General features: G+C 44.4%; 1 protein-coding gene across 1 annotated transcript in view; it reads left to right on the top strand.

Annotated features, from left to right (window-relative positions):
* TH (tyrosine hydroxylase) overlaps positions 1 to 22,009 on the top strand; it is a 74,096-nt gene that overhangs the window by 35,521 nt on the left and 16,566 nt on the right. The window contains exons 5-10 of the mRNA XM_044270359.1: positions 4,744 to 4,811; positions 8,718 to 8,768; positions 8,862 to 9,007; positions 13,241 to 13,376; positions 15,638 to 15,707; positions 21,267 to 21,323. Coding sequence (XP_044126294.1) covers positions 4,744 to 4,811; positions 8,718 to 8,768; positions 8,862 to 9,007; positions 13,241 to 13,376; positions 15,638 to 15,707; positions 21,267 to 21,323 — 528 coding nt within the window. The remainder of the gene's footprint in view (positions 1 to 4,743; positions 4,812 to 8,717; positions 8,769 to 8,861; positions 9,008 to 13,240; positions 13,377 to 15,637; positions 15,708 to 21,266; positions 21,324 to 22,009) is intronic.

Here is a 22,009-nt window from a genome sequence, read left to right as displayed (position 1 = left end):
GCTGTGAGCTCAGTGGTCTCACCTTCAGGAAGGTCCCGGTACACTTGGCCCCTACCTCCAAAGAACCACACTGGTGCAAGCACCAGCGGAACAGACAACAGAACTGGAACCCATACAAACACCGGACATGGAACAGATAACAAGACGAGTGAGAACCAGTACAGAAGCAGATGCCTGGACCCCAAGCGGAATGGAAGCATGGCGGTCACAGGCAGAGCTGCACACAGACAAGAGATACACAGACTAGAAAGTCACACAGACTAGAGATTCCCCCTCCGGGGAAGCCAGGAGCCCCCTCACGAAGGTAGGACATACAAGGGACAGGAACAGAAGCAGAAAGGAACTAAGACAGACAAGAACAGACATGGATAAGAAGCAGTAGGCACTGCCAGGCAGGAAATAGGACACGATACAATCAGAAGAACTTTAGCACTGCCAGGCTATCAGATGCAGTTGCGCACTGCTAGGCGATCAGATGTAGTAGAGCACTGCTATGCTAAGAAAGAAACAGACCAGGATAACATAGCATCATACAGGGCAGGTACAGATCAGACAAGGACATAACATCAAACACCATCACAGAACAGGTACAGGAGAAAAGACAATGCAGTAACAACAAACACCAATGCAAAACCAGACGACACCACACTGAAGGGTAGATGGTAAAACCCCCTGGGTTAGCAGCAAGGAGCTACACCTAACAAGGAACTGGACAGAAGAAAGACTGAACTCCTGGGTGAGCAGCGAGGTGCTACACCCAGCAAGACACAGGAAAGACTGACCACCAGCCCCACAGCTCACAGACGATATAGCTGGATAACGAGGGTACCTGATAAGCCACACCCAGGCACAGATCAGAGGAAGTTAACCCCTTCAGAACAGGAGTACAGAACCACAGAACACATAAGTTGCAGTACAGGACATTGCCCCTGGCAACTAGAGACCACCGCAGCCAGTACGCCAGAGCACAAACAACCCGTGACACAGTGACAAACAGAGAAGCAGACATGGGGAGAACAAGCATTCACAGGCGGCAGTACACAGAAGACACCGCAGCCAGCATGCAGCCCCAAACAACCAGCCTGCACAGGAGGCAGTCTGCAGCCAGTATGCTAGAGGGCATGCAGCCAGCCTACATGGACACAACTGTCACAGTGAACTGCACAGTGACAAAATGTATCTGTATAGCGCCACCTGCTGTTTGTTTTGTTTTTTATTTCTTTGTCCTGCTCACTAAGAAGGCTGCACATGCTCAATTTTATCCTTCAACTGCCTCCTGAGCTGTGATAGGTAAAGCTGAGACACGCCCCCTGAGTTGCAGCAGAAAGGACACTCCCCTTGAGCGTTCAGCTTGATATAAATCTAGCAGAGCAATGAACGTTCTAGCTTTGTTAGATAGAGGTTGTCATGTACTGTATATTGTCTGATTTTCATTTTTAACATTAATCATGGGATAACCCCTTTAAGAGTTATTTTAGATCAACCCTCAAGGATAAAGCAAATGAGGCTAAATATGTAATTTCTAGATTTCTGGGTCCTTCTTTGCTTAAACAAACACAACAACCAAATGTTGTCTTAAGCTAGCAATGCACATTAGGCTACTTTCACACTAGCGTTCGGGCGGATCCGTTCTGAACGGATCCGCTCATAATAATGCAGACGGAGGCTCCGTTCAGAACGGATCCGTCTGCATTAAAATGGCAAAAAAAAAGCTAAGTGTGAAAATAGCCTCGGACGGATCCGTCCAGACTTTCAATGTAAAGTCAATGGAGGACGGATCCGCTTGAAGATTGAGCCACATTGTGGCATCTTCAAACGGATCCGTCCCCATTGACTTACATTGTAAGTCTGGACGGATCCGCACGCCTCCGCACGGCCAGGCGGACACCCGAACGCTGCAAGCAGCGTTCAGCTGTCCGCCTGTCCGTGCGGAGGCGAGCGGAGCGGAGGCTGAACGCCGCCAGACTGATGCAGTCTGAGCGGATCCGCTCCATTCAGACTGCATCAGGGCTGGACGGCTGCGTTCGGGTCCGCTCGTGAGCCCCTTCAAACGGAGCTCACGAGCGGACCGACGAACGCTAGTGTGAAAGTAGCCTTACATGTACAGTATATCACAGCTGAACCTGCCAGGACCAGGCAACAAACAATCTAATGTGTATGGTGGTTTCCCAACTCTCCAATGGTGGCCCATGTTGGGGGAGAGAGGGATTGGGCTGTTGGATTTCATCATGCCCAATCCTTCTGTTCCCAGAAAGATAAGCTGCTGCCAGAGAGGTATGGCAGTGGCTTACTGCCATATGTATGGGGGTTTGGGTGAAATACCTATTAGTTGAATATTAGTGTTTTGCTTACAGGTATCTCATGTGTATGGTCAGACTAAGGCCCCCTGCACACGGCCGTGTTTCACAGCCGTGTGCGGGCCGTGGAACCGCGGCCTGGATCCCTCCTGAGAGCAGGAGCGCACGGCGTCACTGGTTGCTATGACGCCGTGCGCTCCCTGCTGCCGGCACAGTACAGTAATACACTGGTATAGATCATACCAGTGTATTACTGTATTGCGGTGGCAGCAGGGAGCGCACGGCGTCATAGCAACCAGTGACGCCGTGCGCTCCTGCTCTCAGGAGGGATCCAGGCCGCGGTTCCACGGCCCGCACACGGCTGTGAAACACGGCCGTGTGCAGGGGGCCTAAGGCTGTGTTTACGCAAACCTATTGACTTCCATTTATAATGGAAGCCATGGCATTGTCATAGATTGGCCACACAATGGATCCAAATGGTGGCTAACAGGCCCTATCTATTTATAATGAGGTCCAGCTGGATTGTATTGAGGTTTCCACCATCTAGATCATACAAATAGCAATTCATGTTGCACTTTTTTCATCCAAGGAATCCAACCAAGGTTCAAACCTACTGTTTGTAATTTTCTTTATTTCTCTGTCCACCTCGTTGAGGACTCACATGCTCAGTTCCGTCCTTTAACTACTGCCAGCTCTATCTACCATTAGAAGCTGTGACAGTTATAGAGAGGGAGCTGCAACAGGAAAGGACATGCCCCCTGAGCTGTGATAGGGAAGGAGCTGCAACAGAAAGGACATGCCCCCTGAGCTGTGTTAGGGAAGGAGCTGCAACAGAAAAGGACATGCCCCCTGAGCTGTGATAGGGAAGGCGCTGCAACAGAAAAGGACATGCCCCCTGAGCTGTGATAGTAGATAATGGCCAAGGAGAGAAAAAGGCGCTCATAGGGTAAATAAGTTAAGAATCGAGCCTCCGGAGCAACAGGAAGAGTGGTATTGCTCACCTGTTGTTGATGCACCTATTGTTTGGTGCAACTGGACTGGAGGTGGATAGGACTGATTACTGATTGTCTCACTGGTTGATGCTGCCGATTCCGTCCGCGTTCCCCTTTGGCGGGGGCCAAGCCGTCGTCTGGGTCGATTAATAGGATATATTTCCACTGGACCGGGGGTCGAGTGGAGGGGTGGACCGTAGGCGCAAAAACGCAACCAGAGTATTTTTAGAAACCAATGGTTTTTTTATTATTGTTATAGTGACAACGCGTTTCGGGGTTCTGCGGACCCCTTTTTCAAGTCTAAAAAAACACATATACACAAAGTTACACACATTGAAGTGATCACATGATTCATGAGGACGTGACTGGATAAAAGAATACATGAATACGTAAATGCAGGGCAGTTAATGCTGTAAGGAGTTGGTAAATAGAGGTTGAGAGCTAGGTATGACTTGTAAAAACAGGACATTAATAAAAAAATATATACGTATAAAACAAAATAAAATGTATATGTGTATATAAAAAATACATAAATACTGAGCTGTGATAGGGAAGGAGCTGCAACAGAAAGGACATGCCCCCAGAGCTGTGATAGGGAAGGAGCTGCAACAGAAAGGACATGCCCCCTGAGCTGTGATAGGGAAGGAGCTGCAACAGAAAGGACATGCCCCCTGAGCTGTGATAGGGAAGAAGCTGCAACAGAAAGGACATGCCCCCTGAGCTGTGATAGGGAAGGAGCTGCAACAGAAAGGACATGCCCCCCTGAGAAAGGTGACGCCATCTGTGCAAGGATACCCATTGAGCTGTAATAGGGAAAGAACAGCATCAAGAAAAGACACACACCCTTAGAAAAGATTCATCACTGAGCTGCCAGCTTGAAATAAATCTAGGAGACCAATTGGAGCAATGAATGGGGAGATCTCTGGATCCATGTGAGGTACAGGGCTGGTTCTAGCTTTGTTAGAAAGAGATTGTCATGTTCTGAATGATGTCTGGTTTTATTTTTTACATTAATCATGAGATAACAACTTTAAAGAGGAATGTTCAGATCCCCAGACACAGCTTAATAAATACTTGTATTCCTCATACAATGTTAATATTGGAGCATCCTTTCTTTTCGTTCTGCCAATCCACTGTTATTCCTCCTGGAAGTGTAAGCTTGACTTGGGACCTGGGCATTACCATTCACAATCTGATACTGTCAGCATTGATCTGATAGTGTCAAAGTGAGTAAGGACGTGCCTAGTTTGCAAGGGCAAGTTAACAGCCAGGTGTCCATTTATTCCTAAATTTCCAGGAACAATAACAGAGGAACATTACAACACAGTGTTCTGAGAATTTCAGTAGAGCTGCTGGCTCCTCTTCATTAGCAGACTCTACATATTCTGCTTCCTCATCATTTTTTTCTTTAGTACTGATGCTGTTTATCAAGTCGTCGTCTCCTGTTTTTTCAGGGATTCTCTGACCAGGAGTATCGCAAAAGGCGGAAAATAATTGCTGACATAGCCTTCTCATACAGACAGTAAGATGGTTACACTGAACTGAGAATTGTATACAGAACATATATGCATATTTGAGGGCAATATTTTTTGTATTACTATTGCATTACTGCATTTTATTGCATTTTATTTATTTCTCATTTTGGGCTAAAAATCATTTTTTTATTAAATTTTTTTTCAATAGTTTTTCCTCTTTAGCTATCAATTTCGGTGTATTTGCAGATTGGCAGGCTCTCTGCTTCACTCCGAATCCAACATGAACATTCATTATGGCCAAACTCTGATAATAATTTAGCTAGGATTTTGAACTGCTGACCTGTCCTCCAGATAGGTTATCATTGTCTAATCGATGGGGGTCCCGGAACGTCCTCGAACCTCAACCCCACCGCCCCCCGATCAGACAAGGCGCCAGCACTTGCAGTAGCGCAGCGGCCTTTTCTCTCTGCTCACCAAGCACAGCGCCGTACATTGTATAGTGGCACTGCTTAGTATTACAGCTTAGCCCCATTCACCTCCATGGGGCTGTGCTGCTCCTAGGCCGATGAATGTGAAGTCACTGGCCTAGCAAAAGCTGCAAGAAGTCTAATCAGCAGAGGTCCCGGGTGTCCAACCTCCACCGATCAGATACTGATGACCTATCCAGAGCATAGTAGCCCACCTCCAATATCTCCAAATCAAACTGCCTAATGGTAAATCTGTCGTAGTTGTCCATAGCAACCAATCAGAGGTCAGCTTTTATTTCTTCAGAGCCCTGTAGGATCTAAAAGCTGAGCTCTGATTGGTTGCTATGGGCAACTAAGACTGATTTATTATTCAATTTGATAAAAGTGGCCTGTTGTGTCAGAAAGATGGTGGAACAGTGAATAGTGATTGTGGAAGGCCATGTGCGAATCAGATTGATAAAGGAAACACAAGAGACATTTTCCGACAAGTGCCCAGGAACACAACCACCAGAGAAACGTCTTCAGAGTCGGCATCAAACTGACTCTGTTGCAAACATGAAGAAACCGAGGCCTCCATCGACGGACGACTAAAGTTGTGCCAGAAATTGCAAGACTGTCGAAGACTGTCTCAGCAAGTTGGTGTATCACGAAGGACGTGTCAGCGAGTGCGGAAATCTTTGAACCTGAAACCGTACCGAATAACATGTGTGCCGGAATTGGAAAGAGTCCTACAAGGCTTAACTCGTAAATTACTGGACTTGGTGGCAGACGATGATTGCTGACAGACATTTGGACCCATTGCTGTACCTTTACGGCAGACGAAGCTTGGTTTAATTTATCGGGTCACATATATTCCCTGAATATGAGGAACTGGTTCGCTGAAAATCCCCATTTCACTCACAAAACACCATTTCACGACCAGAAAATCGTTGCTTGGTGTGCAGTGTCAGGAGCACGAATAGTGGGCCCAATTTTCTTCAAATCAACTGAGAACACTGCAATTTACCTGGACATCTTTGAACAGTTTTGCTTCTTTCACACTAGCGTTGTCCGGATCCGGCAGGCAGTTCCGGCAACGTAATTGCCTGCCAGACCGGGCAAACCTTATGCAAGCGGAAATCCGTTAGACAGATCCGGTCATATACCAGATCCGTCTCTTCCTGTATCATCCGGAATAAAGGATCCGGTATAAAAAATGTTTTAAAGATCAAAAGCAAAAATAGGTCCTCCTACGTCCAGGCGCATGCACAGACCGGAAAACCGGATCCGGCAACGCAGCAATTTCCGGAACACTTGGTACCGGATTCAGCATTAATACATTTCTATGGAAATTAATGCTGGATCCGGAAAGTGCAGTAGTGTTCCGGGATTTTGTCCGGTCAAATACCGTACAAGGGACGGAGTGGAAGACATCCTGATGCATACTGAATAGATTGCTTTCCATTCAGAATGCATCAGGACAAAACTGATGCGTTTTTTTTTCCGGTATTGAGACCCTTTACCGGATTTCAATACCGGAAAAGAATAACGCTGGTGTGAAAGTACCCTAATAACAGAAGAAAAAATGCCCTGCTTTTTCCAACAAGATGGGGCAACATGCCGCACCTGACTGGCACGAGTGAGCGAGTAGTTATGGCCACCGCGTCCACAGACTTCTCCACATGTGAAATTTTAAATAGAAAGTGTCCGCTAACAATCAAAAGATGTTTGAGAACATCATAAACATCATCCGCAGCATCATAAGCAGGATCAGCCAACATTATCCTACATGCCCAAAGATGCAGAAATGTGAGCGGGGAACACATTCACCATTTTTTATGTAAAAAAAATATATATAATAATCCACTTGCTCGTTCATCTTGTTATACTATCTCTGGAGGCGGGCTACTTTTTCGTGGGCATATGTAAACTATTTATTATAGATAAATATTTTCATCAACAAATAGGAAAATAAAATATAATACAGTTAATCCATCCTCTAATTTACAAATGAATAAATGAATGATAATGCACAATTCACTTATGTTATTGCACGAAGTATGCCAGTCAGTCCATTGCATTACATCAAAGTCACAGTGCACTATATAAAAATAAAAAATGTAGATATATATAGAAAATATACACTCACCTAAAGAATTATTAGGAACACCTGTTCTATTTCTCATGAATGCGATTATCTAGTCAACCAATCACATGGCAGTTGCTTCAATGCATGTAGGGTTGTGGTCCTGGTCAAGACAATCTCCTGAACTCCAAACTGAATGTCAGAATGGGAAAGAAAGGTGGGCTATAACAGCAGAAGACCCCACCGGGTACCACTCATCTCCACTACAAATAGGAAAAAGAGGCTACAATTTGCACGAGCTCACCAAAATTGGACTGTTGAAGACTGGAAAAATGTTGCCTGGTCTGATGAGTCTCGATTTCTGTTGAGACATTCAAATGGTAGAGTCCGAATTTGGCGTAAACAGAATGAGAACATGTATCCATCATGCCTTGTTACCACTGTGCAGGCTGGTGGTGGTGGTGTAATGGTGTGGGGGATGTTTTCTGGGCACACTTTAGGCCCCTTAGTGCCAATTGGCCATCGTTTAAATGCCACGGGCTACCTGAGCATTGTTTCTGACCATGTCCATCCCTTCATGACCACCATGTACCCATCCTCTGATGGCTACTTCCAGCAGGATAATGCACCATGTCACAAAGCTCGAATCATTTCAAATTGGTTTCTTGAACATGACAATGAGTTCACTGTACTAAAATGGCCCCACAGTCACCAGATCTCAACCCAATAGAGCATCTTTGGGATGTGGTGGAACGGGAGCTTCGTGCCCTGGATGTGCATCCCTCAAATCTCCATTAACTGCAAGATGCTATCCTATCAATATGGGCCAACATTTCTAAAGAATGCTATCAGCACCTTGTTGAATCAATGCCACGCAGAATTAAGGCAGTTCTGAAGGCAAAAGGGGGTCCAACACTGTATTAGTATGGTGTTCCTAATAATTCTTTAGGTGAGTGTATATTCTCTACATGGTGCAAATATTCATGCATGCCCAATTCTTCATTTTCATGGTAATAATCCCTTGATATCCTCATCAGGGGTGCACCTAGCCTTTCTGCAGCCTGAGGTGAAAAATGAAATGGTGCCCCTCCGTCCCTAATGCCAATTTCTTAACCTAACACCTTCCCTTCAGCCCATGGTCCTTCAGCTGCCCCTCTCTTGCCCCTACTTGGTGCTGCCTGAGGCGATCGCCTCACCTGGTGGTGCACCCCTGCGCCTCTGGACAGTGATTTCCATCAGTGTTTTGGCTCTAAACACAGAACAGGAGCAGATCTTTCCATTATCCCTTATGTCTGTGAAGGCTCCAATCCTAGTTTTGGCTCCCAATCACTGATGGGAATCACTGACGTGTGAATGAGGCTTAACTCAGCATTTACATCTTTGTGGGGATATTTAATCTATGCATCATGTCATCCTTACAGTGGTGATCCAATACCTCGGGTGGCGTACCTGCCGGAGGAGATTGCAACCTGGTAAGCTTCAAACATCTCTATATAAATTTGGGAGATATATTTCCAATCTCGTGGACTAACTAATTGGGTTTATATTTTTGCTGATATTTGCAGGAAGGAGGTCTACTCTACCCTGAAGAGTCTGTACCCAAGTCATGCGTGTAAGGAGTACCTAGAAGCTTTTCATCTGCTGGAGACCCATTGTGGATACAGTGAGGACAACATCCCGCAGCTACAGGACGTTTCCTGTTTTCTAAAAGGTGATGGGAAACTCTACTCACTAAGTAGTGACAGCGGAGCGGATTTCAGAGGTTTGTCGTTCACGAGCTAAAACTAAGTGGTTGCTAAGAACTAGATTTCTTATCATTGGAGCCCGGGACTGGAAAAGAGTCATGGCTTCCTTAGAAGAGTTGTGATTATTCATAAATTCCTGCTCTCCCACCCACCTGCTGACGATTGACAGTCTTCTCCCTAGCAGAACATACTTACTGATATTACAATTGGAAAAATCTGGGCATATAAGCCATGCCTCCCAGAAACACCCGTTTGTGATAGCTTTACCCATTTTTGGCCCAGGACAGTGCAAATTTGCCAGAGCGGTCTCTGAAAATCAGGGACTGTCCCAGCAAATTTTGAACTATGGGAGAGGACTGCCAGTCACACGGGTGTAGCTAAAGGCTCTTGGGCCCTGATGCAAGAATTCAGCTTTGTCCCCCCTTCCCTCAGTGCTTTGTGGCCAGGGGCAGGGAAGCACACTGCCTTCGTGCTACCCAAGACAAAAACTGAAATGGCACCCCTCTAATGCCAAATTTTTGACCTAACCCCTTCCCTCCAGCCAGAGATGTAACTTGACCTGCATGTACTTTCTATAATACTTGTCTTCTTATGCGGCACAAGGGTCTTTGGGCCCCCTCAGGCTTCTGGGCCCGGTAGCGACCGCTACCACTGCACCCTCCGGCCAGTCATCAGCAGGTGAGCGGGGGAACAGGAGGACATGAATAACCATGACTCTTCTCTGGCAGCCATGACTCTTCTCCAGGCCTGGGCTCCAATAATTATGATGCTGGTTTTTGACAACCACTTTTAGTTCCTGAATGACACACCGGTGAAATCAACATTTCTGTTGCACTGTAATTCTGCCCTCAGTAAGGTCAACATAAAGTTAATGAAAGGTTCCCTTTAATCTCATCTGAATTTCATGTGCAGGGGCGGGCAGTCTACGCAGCTGCCCAGAGGCCCTGTAGGCAATTCATTAGCTTTCTTTGCCCCCTACATCTGCCATTGGAGGAGAGTCTGGACATACCAATAGACATGGTCCTGCTGAAATCAGTCGATTGTCATTAAAGGGGTTATCCAAGGCTGGAAAAGGCCCCCCATACGCCTAGGCCCCTCACACTTATTCTACTTACCTGGCTCCCTGCACCACCACAGCTGCATCTCCTCATGTGCGGATGAAACATCCAGTGTCGGGGAAGGGTCTCCCTAGCGTCACCTGCGATGCTAGGAAGGCTCATCCCCAACACCGCCTACCATTGGCTGCTCCCCCCACCCCCGTTTTTATCCGCAGCAGAGTCGGTGCGGGGACCAGGAGTGATGCAGGGAGCGGGGAGCCAGGTAGGTAGAATCAGTGTGAGGGGCCCGGGCGTATGGGGGCCCATTTCCAGCCTCGGAAAACCCCTTTAATTTTGCTTAGGCCTGCATGTTCAATCTAGCAGACTATGGAAAGCTGCTTTTAAAGTGGGAGACCACCCCACCCCCCTCACCCCCAGCCTACAGGACCCTAGAATTGCTGGACAGGTTGCAAATATGATATCTGACCATTAACTCAAAAGACTGTGATTGTGGTCTTAATAATATGTATTAGAAAAGGGTCCTGTGTGTACTAACATCATACATATATAATAAAAAATAGTAACAATATATATTTACCGTATATTTGTATGATTTTAGTACACACAGGACCATTTTATAATAAATAAATAAATTATTAAAGGGGTTACGTCATAAAGTCCATGACAAGCTCATTCTAACAAAGCTAGAACCAGCCGTGTACCTCCCATGGATCCAGAGATCTCCACATTCATTGCTCTGCTAGATTTATATCAAGTTGGCAGCTCAGGGGGCGTGTCCATTCTGCTGCAGCTCAGGAGGAGTGTCTCGGCTCTCCCTATCACAGCTCAGGAGGCGTGTCTCGGCTCTCCCTATCACAGCTCAGGAGGCGTGTCTCAGCTCTCCCTATCACAGCTCAGGGGGGCGTGTCCATTCTGCTGCAGCTCTCTCCCTATCACAGCTCAGGAGGCATTTTTAAGATGAAACTGAGCATGTGCGGCCTTCTCAGTGAGCAGGGCAAAGAAATAAGAAGAAAAACAAACAGCAGGTGGCGCTATACAGATACATTTTATTGAATAACTCAGTAGCTATACAACATTTTTAATTACATGCAGTTACAAAAAGCATTCAGATTCAGGTGCTGGTTTGAAAACAAAAATATTTTTCTTGCCACAACCCCTTTAAGACTACAGTCACTTGAGCCAGTCCTTCAAGTTTATGTTCAGATTGCATTTTAGCTATAGGATAGTGGCTGACTGTGCTTGTAAGTGTAGCCATAGTGTCGTGGCTGGGTGAGCAGCCACGACATATATGTCCACCCCTATAGAGGAGAGAATATTTAAAAGAAGAAAAACTGCTACAAGAGGACATAGTTTTAAATTAGAGGGGCAAAGGTTTAAAAGTAACATCAGGAAGTATTACTTTACTGAGAGAGTAGTGGATGCATGGAATAGCCTTCCTGCAGAAGTGGTAGCTGCAAATACAGTGAAGGAGTTTAGGCAGGCATGGGATAGGCATAAGGCCATCCTTCATATAAGATAGGGCCAGGGGCCATCCATAGTATTCAGTATATTGGGCAGACTAGATGGGCCAAATGGTTCTTATCTGCCGACACATTCTATGTTTCTATGTTTCTATGTCTATGCCAAAATAAGTGCACCCTCCTGGTTTAAAATGTGTCTCCCCCTCTTACAGATCTGACTCCAGGTAAACTGGTAACTGGTTTAGTGAGTGTTCTGTAATGCTTTATTTCAGGCATGCTCAACCTGTGGCCCTCCAGCTGTTGCAAAACTACCACTCCCAGCATGCTCTAATAGCTGTAGGCTGTGCAGGCATGCTGGGAATTGTAGTTTTGCAACAGCTGGAGGGCCGCAAGTTGAGCAGTTTATGGACAGGAGACCTGTCATGTGGGAAGGGGTTGTGGAAATTGGCCAATGCTAGCAGTTACATTATATAACTTATTTTATTGGGTAACACTGTATGTACTGTAGGTATTCCTATAGATCTGTGATCATATAGATATGTGGTCATAGACAGATTATACACACACACAGACGTGAAGGATAGATAGATGCAGATAGATGTGAGATAGATATTGTAGATAGATAAATAGATATTGTAGATAGATAGATTTACAGACTATAGTAAACACCATAATCTATCAATTTTCTTTTTTACATGGGTTTCCTCCCAAGACATATTGATAAGGAATTATTCAGACTGTGATCTCCACTGGGTACAGCAAGAGATGATAATGTCTGTAAAGTGCCACAGAATACGGCAGCACTATATAAGCAAATAACATGAATAAAATTAGTTGTGAACAAGTTTGCACTGGACTCTGGCTCCACCTGCTGGCCAAAATATAAACTGTGATGGCTTATTAAGTTCTATGACTAATTTTACTCAGTTAGTGCAACTAGAGCTCCTGGTACCACTTGGAACCAAACCCGAGTTTGGGAAATGTTTTTTTACAGTACAAATTAATTTATGAAGACTTTGTGACTTCGCGAAGCAATAACTTCGGCTCATCGGAGCTAATACATTGTTCCTGCTCCGTACAGTATTGGAACAAAGTTTTATGCGAATCGACTTCGGATGTTTCATCCGAAGTCGATTCGCTCATCCCTAAGTGCAACCAATATTATAAAGCACAAGTAGTTGACATACATATGGTATGTGTAGACATTTTTTCTATATATTGACATACACGCATCACACAGTGGCATTATAATAAGCAGTATCCGCATAAGTTTACAACCAGTATACTCTATGTAGCAGCAAAGACCCATGCAAACACGTATTGCTATACTTTAAACTGCTACGTATTGTATACTGTTTTTGCATTTCAGCCATGGTAGTGTGCGCCTGCCCTTTATTTCATATTGTTCGGAGGTGCTAGTCTAATTTTTATTTTTTTTTGCATTGTACCCAAGTTTAGGATGTAGCGTTTACTCTGTTTGTTATGCATGTCTTTTATTGAACGTGCCCTCTCCTATTATTATTTTACACAATATTGAGGAATGAGCTGGCAGTGAAGGTTTAAATTGATTCCATGCTCAGATGTCTTTTCAAATGTGTTTTGCATTCCATAGACCATTATAAATGATCTGGTTCTACTAGTATCAGACCTAATCAGTAATCTGCTGGTCTATCTATCACAGAAAGGACTGGGTTCCAGTTACGCCCTGTGGCCGGCCTTTTATCTGCTCGTGACTTCCTCTCTAGCTTGGCTTTTCGCGTTTTCCAGTGCACCCAGTATATTCGACATGCATCATCACCCATGCACTCTCCAGAACCGTACGTAATAAAACCTAGTTTGCACCATGTATGTAGGCATCTGTCAGCAGATTTGTCCCTATGACACTGGCTGACCTGTTACATGTGCGCTTGGCAGCTGAAGACATCTGTGTTGGTCCCATGTTCATATGTGCCCGCATGGCTGACATATATGCAAATTAGCCTCTAGGGCGTTGCCGTTACTCCTAGAGGCTCAGCTCTCTCTTCATCTGCTGCAGCCTCTGCACTTTGATTGACAGGGCCTGACAGTGTAAAAGTGATCACGACTGGTCCTGTCAATCAAAGTGGAGAGGACGTGGCAGTTGCGGAGAGAGCAGAGCCCCTAGGTGTAATGGCAGCCCCGCCTTTTTTCCAGGAGGCTTATTTCCATATATTAAAACATCATCATCATCATCTAAACACGAGACCCACAACACAGATGCCTTCAGATGCCAAGCGCACATGCAAAAGGTCAGCCAGTGTCATAGTTACAAATCTGCTGACAGATGTCCTTTAAGTTGACAACACTCATGAAAAACTGATGACAGCACTAAGTAGGGACTGGAGAGAGTAGTGCAAACATACCTTTTGCAGTCCTCTTATAATCAAAAGTAGTGTGAATATGAACTTTTATTCTGCTTGGTTCTGCTCCTGCAAGTGCGCTGGAGGTAGAGCTGCACTGTGAAATGTTCTCTGCATTGAGCTGCTTCACAGCCTCTTCCCTCCGCTCTGAGTGACAGCTGTGGTGGTCTCCTGGTTGGAAGGTAAAGCTGACACTTAGAGCAGAGGGGATTGGCTGTAAAGCATGCTCAATGCAGAGAACATTTTACGGTGAAGTACCACCTCCAGCACACTTGCAGGAGCAGAACCTGGCAGAATAAAAGTTCATATTCCCATTACTCCTGCTAATGAAATCTCAGCAAAAAATATTATTCTTCAAACAAGGGAGAGTAAGTAGCAGGGTGGCACTGCTTCTGTCCTACTTATTGTACATGTGTCTCATATAGACACCTTCCGTCCCAGACAAACAGTCCGAATTTTCGTTTGTGCTCAGCCCAACAAAGTCCTTAAAACGGTGAAAATATAGAAGAAATAGGCGGCACTCACCAATTTGGCCTTAAAAACGTCTTTATCTTTATTTCTACAAACTTGCGGTAAAAACAGAAGGTTGTGGGGAGGACAGCGATCTAACACACATTATGCTTCTACTGCTTTGCGCAGTCCCTGCTTAGTGAAAACTGCTGACAGCCCCCCACTTTAAATACAGAGTGGCTTTAAACTCTAAAGGGGTTTTCCAAGAGTTTTATACTGATGACCTATCCTCAGAATAGGTGATCAGTATCTGATCAGTGGGGGTCTGACACCTGGGACCCCGCTGATCAGCTTTTTGAGAAGGCAGCAGCATCTGGGCCTTCTCACAGCTTTCCCTAGGCCAGTGACGACATAGGCCTAGGTGCAGCTCAGCCTCATTCAAGTGAATGGGGCTGAGCGCGATACCTAGGACAGCCGGTAAATTATGTACGGAAGGCAGCGGTGCTCACAGGAGGGACGGTGCCTTCTCAAACAGCTGATCAGTGGGGGTCCTCGGTGTCAAACACCCACCGATCAGATACTGATGACTTATCCAGTGGATAGAGCAGTGTTTCCCAACCAGCGTGCCTCCAGCTGTTGCAAAACTACAACTCCCAGCATGCCCAGACAGCCTTTGGCTGTGCGGGCATGCTGGGAGTTGTAGTTTTGTAACAGCTGGAGGCACACTGGTTGGGAAACACTGGGATAGACGATAGATCATCAGTATAAAAACCTTGAAAATCTTTTTAAATACATAGTGGCTTTAATCTTTCAAACAACAATACACAAAAGTCGTTAAAAAAGGCAATTTTCTACAATTTTATACCTAATATGTTAAGTGCCAAGTTCACCTTTGCTACATCTCTGTGTGAGTCATTCTCCATTATAGTCATTAGAAGATACAGAAATGACTATCAGTGATTGGAAAACTTGTTCAACAATGATCTGAAGGTCGTTTCTATCCATACGTTCCCCGCTGCTGGGCATGGAGCATCATTGTCGGACTTTACATTACAGATCATGCAAATGATAATGATGATATTTATGGTGGTACAATCAATGAAGATCTAATAAATGACCATGGCAATTAAGTTAAGATGGGCTGTTAGTCAGTGGGAAACAGGGTGATTCAGCCTTTTGGCCATGTATTTGTAGAAGCATAACCACAACATGATATCCAAGACCATTTCTTGTCTTGTGTTACTCCTCAGTGACTGCTGCCATGAGCTGCTCGGACATGTTCCTATGTTGGCGGATAGAATATTTGCTCAATTTTCACAGGTAAGTGTAGAGAGTTTTGTTGAGGTCTGACCACCAAGAAGGGAGATCCGATCAAAGCATCTTGTATGTCGTAGATATATCTGAGAACATGAAGTTCACTTTGATGGCGTCTGTGGTCTTCAACTAACGCTAATTCCATAATTCAAGGCCTCTTTAGTGGACCTTGACCCTTTTGCATCACTTAGACATCTCACTTTAGTATTGAACAAAATATTCGCAAATTTGATTCGGCTGCTTCGCTAAATAAAAAAAAAAATTCACTTTGTGACAAATTACTTTGCATTTCTTTGTAAGTAGTGGGAGCAATGACAGGTAGCGGCGATTGCACCGCTCCCCGTCATTGTACCCCTCAGATGTCACGTTTATAACTGATCGCGGCATCTGATAGCAATCATACAGTGTAAAATAAATAAATGACATCATACTTGCCTCATCCATTTGCTCACGATGGGCTGGCCAGCGCCATTTTGATTGAAGATCTGATGCCAAATCTCGCGCGGACCGTAATGTCGTCATCATGGGCCGGCATGGTGACGTCTTACGTCACTGCACACGGGATTTCGTGTGAGATATTCAATCAAGATGGTGAAGGCCGGGCCGGTACGAGCAAATGGATGAGGTGAGTATGATGTAATTTTTTTATTTTATTTTTTGCTTTTTACACCATTTCAGGGAAAATTGATTCGCTGCACCTCAAATTAATCAATTACCTATGGTATAGGTCCCTAAAATAATGAACTAAATCTAAAGCCTGAACGGAACACTAAAAATAAAATAATAAATCTCTATTGTATTTGCTTACTAAAACACAGAGCTCAAAAACCCAATCTTTTGTGGATAGAGGGGGGGGGGGGGGGGTGATCGATATAGATGTCTGTCCCCACCTTGCGTCTCTCAATTATTCATTGCTAGAGACACACATACAGAAGAACCTTCCATCTGTTAATACCCTATAGAGGATCAGTGACACTATGTGCAATCACTATAAAGATGGTGTCACTACTACCACATAATGGTGTATCTGTTAGTATATATATATATATACAGTACAGACCAAAAGTTTGGACACACCTTCTCATTCAAAGAGTTTTCTTTATTTTCATGACTATGAAAATTGTAGATTCACACTGAAGGCATCAAAACTATGAATTAACACATGTGGAATTATATACATAACCAAAAAGTGTGAAACAACTAAAAATATGTCATATTCTAGGTTCTTCAAAGTAGCCACCTTTTGCTTTGATTACTGCTTTGCACATTCTTGGCATTCTCTTGATGAGGTTCAAGAGGTAGTCACCTGAAATGGTTTTCACTTGACAGGGCGTCAGGTTTAATAAGTGGGATTTCTTGCCTTATAAATGTGGTTGGGACCATCAGTTGCGTTGTGGAGAAGTCAGGTGGATACACAGCTGATAGTCCTACTGAATAGACTGTTAGAATTTGTATTATGGCAAGAAAAAAGCAGCTAAGTAAAGAAAAACGAGTGGCCATCATTACTTTAAGAAATGAAGGTCAGTCAGTCCGAAAAATTGGGAAAACTTTGAAAGTGTCCCCAAGTGCAGTCACAAAAACCACTAGTGCTACAAAGAAACTGGCTCACATGCGGACCGCCCCAGGAAAGGAAGACCAAGAGTCACCTCTGCTGCGGAGGATAAGTTCATCTGAGTCACCAGCCTCAGAAATCGCAGGTTAACAGCAGCTCAGATTAGAGACCAGGTCAATGCCACACAGAGTTCTAGCAGCAGACACATCTCTAGAACAACTGTTAAGAGGAGACTGTGTGAATCAGGCCTTCATGGTAGAATATCTGCTAGGAAACCACTGCTAAGGACAGGCAACAAGCAGAAGAGACTTGTTTGGGCTAAATAACACAAGGAATGGACATTAGACCAGTGGAAATCTGTGCTTTGGTCTGATGAGTCCAAATTTGAGATCTTTGGTTCCAACCACCGTGTCTTTGTGCGACACAGAAAAGGTGAACGGATGGACTCTACATGCCTGGTTCCCACCGTGAAGCATGGAGGAGGAGGTGTGATGGTGTGGGGGTGCTTTGCTGGTGACACTGTTGGGGATTTATTCAAAATTGAAGGCATACTGAACCAGAATGGCTACCACAGCATCTTGCAGTGGCATGCTATTCCATCTGTTTTGCGTTTAGTTGGACCATTATTTATTTTTCAACAGGATAATGATCCCAAACACACCTCCAGGCTGTGTAAGGGCTATTTGACCATAAAGGAGAGTGATGGGGTGCTGCGCCAGATGACCTGGCCTCCACAGTCACCGGACCTGAACCCAATTGAGATGGTTTGGTGTGAAGGCAAAAGGGCCAACAAGTGCTAAGCATCTCTGGGAACTCCTTCAAGACTGTTGGAAGACCATTTCAGGTAACTACCTCTTGAAGCTCATCAAGAGAATGCCAAGAGTGTGCAAAGCAGTAATCAAAGCAAAAGGTGGCTACTTTGAAGAACCTAGAATATGACATATTTTTTTAGTTGTTTCACACTTTTTTGTTATGTATATAATTCCACATGTGTTAATTCATAGTTTTGATGCCTTCAGTGTGAATCTACAATTTTCATAGTCATTAAAATAAAGAAAACTCTTTGAATGAAAAGTTGCGTCCAAACTTTTGGTCTGTACTGTATATATATACACAGGTACACAGTTAAATCCTATCTAGCCTCGGGGACATTTCCCTAAAGCAACATAGGCTGTGCAAAGCACCCAGCTCGGACTGGCCCACCGGGGAGGCGGGGGATTCCTTGATGGGCCCCCAGTCCCCTGCGCCCGGAGATGGAGGAGTAAGTATTTCTCTTGTTACTCAGGAGAGATAATAATTGTATATTGCCTCCTTTCCATCATATTATACACAGCACGTATCTGTGGTTATTACAACTGTGTAATCCAGCAGTGGTGGCCGTGCTTACACACTATAGGGAAAGGCTGGAAGTGCACATAGCCCAACACCTTTACCTATAGTGTGCAAGCACGGCCACCACTGCTGGATTACATGATGGTAATAACCACGGATACGTGCTGTGTATAATGTGATAGAAAGGTACCGTACTTGTGAGCACCCATATTAAAGGATGGTGGTATGCATAGCCTATGTTGCTTTAGGGAAATATCCCTGAGGCTAGATTGGATTTAATTGTGTACCTGTGGTAGTAGTGACACCATCTGACAGCAGGGAGGGCAGGAGGATTACCCAGACATGTTCTCTCCTCCTTCACAGCCAGCAGCCCGGGAGGTTTAGAATATACTGTGGGGCCTCCTGTACAATTTACACCAGTAGGAGGCTGCATCACTGTGCGATACGGCTACCTAGTGGCTACAATTATTATCTCTACTGAGTAACAAGATAAATAACTACTCCTCAGTCTTATCTCCGTGTGAAGGAGACTGGGGGCACACCGAGGAATCCCCTGCCTCCCCGGTGTGTCGGTCCGAGCCTGGCACTATGCACAGCCTATGTTGCTTTAGGGAAATGTCCCTGAGGCTAGATAGGATTTAACTGTGTACCTGTGTATATATATATACTAACAGATACACCATTATGTGGTAGTAGTGACACCATCTTTATAGTGATTGCACATGCTCCCTTGGATTGGAACTGGTAGAGGGGAGAAAATCGTTGCCAGAATCCTCTGATGAAGGCTGATCTCCTCAAGAACTAAAGCACTGAGCAGTTAAAATTCACCTGCCTGATCCTTATCTCCCTGACATCTACTGTCAGGAGTGAGTTTGCGGGGCTCCCAAACATGTATGGCCAGTTGGTCCCATCATAATCAATGGGTTCAGAGGACATTTATTTAATGTTGGTGAGATTGGCTTGCTGTCTTACATGTATGGTGCTCCTCAACAGAAAATGCTCTCTAAATACTCCACCTTCAGAGGAGCCTGGGAGAGGCTTATTCCCCACTCTCCACTGAAAACACATGCATGTTATGCTGAGCTGAGTGAGCAAGTGTATGGAATGGAGAGAGTTAATGCAAGCATAAGGTCAGCCCGAGTGTCTTAGATGCTATTCATGAACATGCATGTTGTAGCCACCCAACAACTCCTCATGCTCAGTTGGACCAATAAGGTAAAGACAGCACTATGATAAATGATGGTGGCCTTTGGGAGGCACCATGTGTGAGCTCCACTGGGTACAAGTGATAATAATGTCTTCCGAATATATTGGGGCTGTCTAAAAAAAATAAAACAACATGTTGTCAGGACAATTAGAGTAACGCCTTACTGACATTTTCTGTACATAAACGGTGGATGTCGGGTCTTTAAACATGGTGCTTGCTCAGGAGGTGATGGGGCGTCATAGCCGACGAACACTGTTTTCCACAGCAGACACTCGCCTACAGTGTCTGTGATCAGAGACCACTCTGATCACAGACCCTTAAGGGGTCTTCCAAGATTTTACTACTCATCAGTATCTGATCAGTATGGGACTGACACCCGGCATCCCTACCGATCAGCTGATTGAGAAGGTAGCAGCTCCCACAATAGTGCTGCCGCCTTCTCGCAGCTTTTCCTAGGCCAGTGATGACACTTCATCGGTCCCGTGGCCTAGGTGCAGCTCAGCCCCATAGAAGTGAATGGGGCTGAGCGTGATGCCAAGCACGGCCACCATACAATGTGCAGCTCTGTGTTTGGTAAGCACGGAAAAGGCTGCAGCGCAGGTGCCTTCTCAGACAACTGATCAGCTGGGGTCCCAGGTGTCGGACTCCCACCAATCAAATACTAATGACCTATCTTGAAGATAGGTCATCAGTAGTAAAATGTCAGAAAACCCTTTTAAACTATGGAATCTGAGAACCACAGTGGGATAGGGAACCACGTCAGTGGAACACTAATGGTCGATGCACCGAAACTTCACCTTATTCTGCAACACAAATCTTCTCATAGAATCGCCCAGGTTAATAGCCGACTCGCAACATCACACAGTGAACAATAAGATAAGGGGCTAAAAAAATGTAACCAACCTCCATTTTACAAATAAGAATAAACAAAACAAAATTAGACATAATTGGTACTGCCGCGTCCGAAAATGTACGAACCATTAAAACCGTTAAATATAAAAAAGTTATGGGTGTCAAGATTCTTAAATAAAGCAGTATATATAAAGTAGTAAAGCATAAGATAAATTGTGTATATTTGGCATCACTGTAATTGTACTGACTTGCAGAATAAAGGTGACGTCATAAAAACAAAAGCCATAAAACTATGAAGAAATTGCATTTTTTTCCAATTCCACCCTGTTTAAAGTTAATTTCAGCTTCCCAATACATTGTATGGACTATTAAATGGTGCCATTCAAAAGCACAACTTTCAGAAAACAAGTCCTCATACTGTATGGTTATATGAAACATATAATTATATAGTTATGGCTTTTAGATGTAAGGGAGCAAGGTTATTGGTTAGACCGCTGAAGCTCAATGCTATTTTGGGTTGGGCTTCCTCAGGTATAAGTTACACAGAGTTGTGTAATGTGTTGGAATACAAAATGGCAGAAAACGAAGCATTTCTACTGCTAATTGTAAATGTTTTATGCAGGACATTGGCTTGGCATCACTAGGAGTGACAGATAAAGAAATAGAGAAACTGGCAACGGTAAGAACCATTGAAGGATGCTAGGTGTGATCTATTATTAGTTATAAGTTATAACTAGTATAATGTATAACTATTGACATGTAATTAAGAAGCTACTATACAAATCTGAAGCGGATTCCATAAAAAAAATGATTCAAGCAGTCACAGCAGGTGTGTATATAAATATGTAGTATAGTATATCCAACCCATACTGTTTTATTATTATGATTGATATACTGTACAGTTTTGGACTTTATATTGGAGACAATGACAAAGGTTTAATGATGAGGAAACAACCAAAATGATGAAAAGGCATTACAAATTCCTAATAAGAGAAAGTATATTTAAGAAATATGAAGCTATTGCTCCATTAACTATGGTCAGCTATGAGTTGGTGTAGACTTGCACTCTAAGGTACTGTATGCCCAAAACTCCATTATGGTCAGTGTCATCATCATGATCAGCCTCGCCCTCCTCCACCACCGACTCCTACCCCTATTCCAGTGGTAGCTCCTCATCTTCATCCTCCTCCTCCACTTCGTCCTCCATGGGACTTTGTGGGTCCTGAACAGCTACAGGGCGGCCAGCAAGATGCAGAAGTTGTTCTTCTTCCACCATCCCTTGTTGCATTAGCATCAGCTTTTTATATATAAATATCAGGGGCATGACATTGTTGATGCTGCAGGGGTCCGTACTGGCAAATCTGG

This window comes from Bufo gargarizans, chromosome 10, assembly GCF_014858855.1.
Source record: "Bufo gargarizans isolate SCDJY-AF-19 chromosome 10, ASM1485885v1, whole genome shotgun sequence".
In the NCBI taxonomy this organism is placed as follows: domain Eukaryota; kingdom Metazoa; phylum Chordata; class Amphibia; order Anura; family Bufonidae; genus Bufo; species Bufo gargarizans.
The sequence above is the reverse complement of the archived record's forward strand: the minus strand, read 5'-3'. Positions and strand labels throughout refer to the sequence as shown.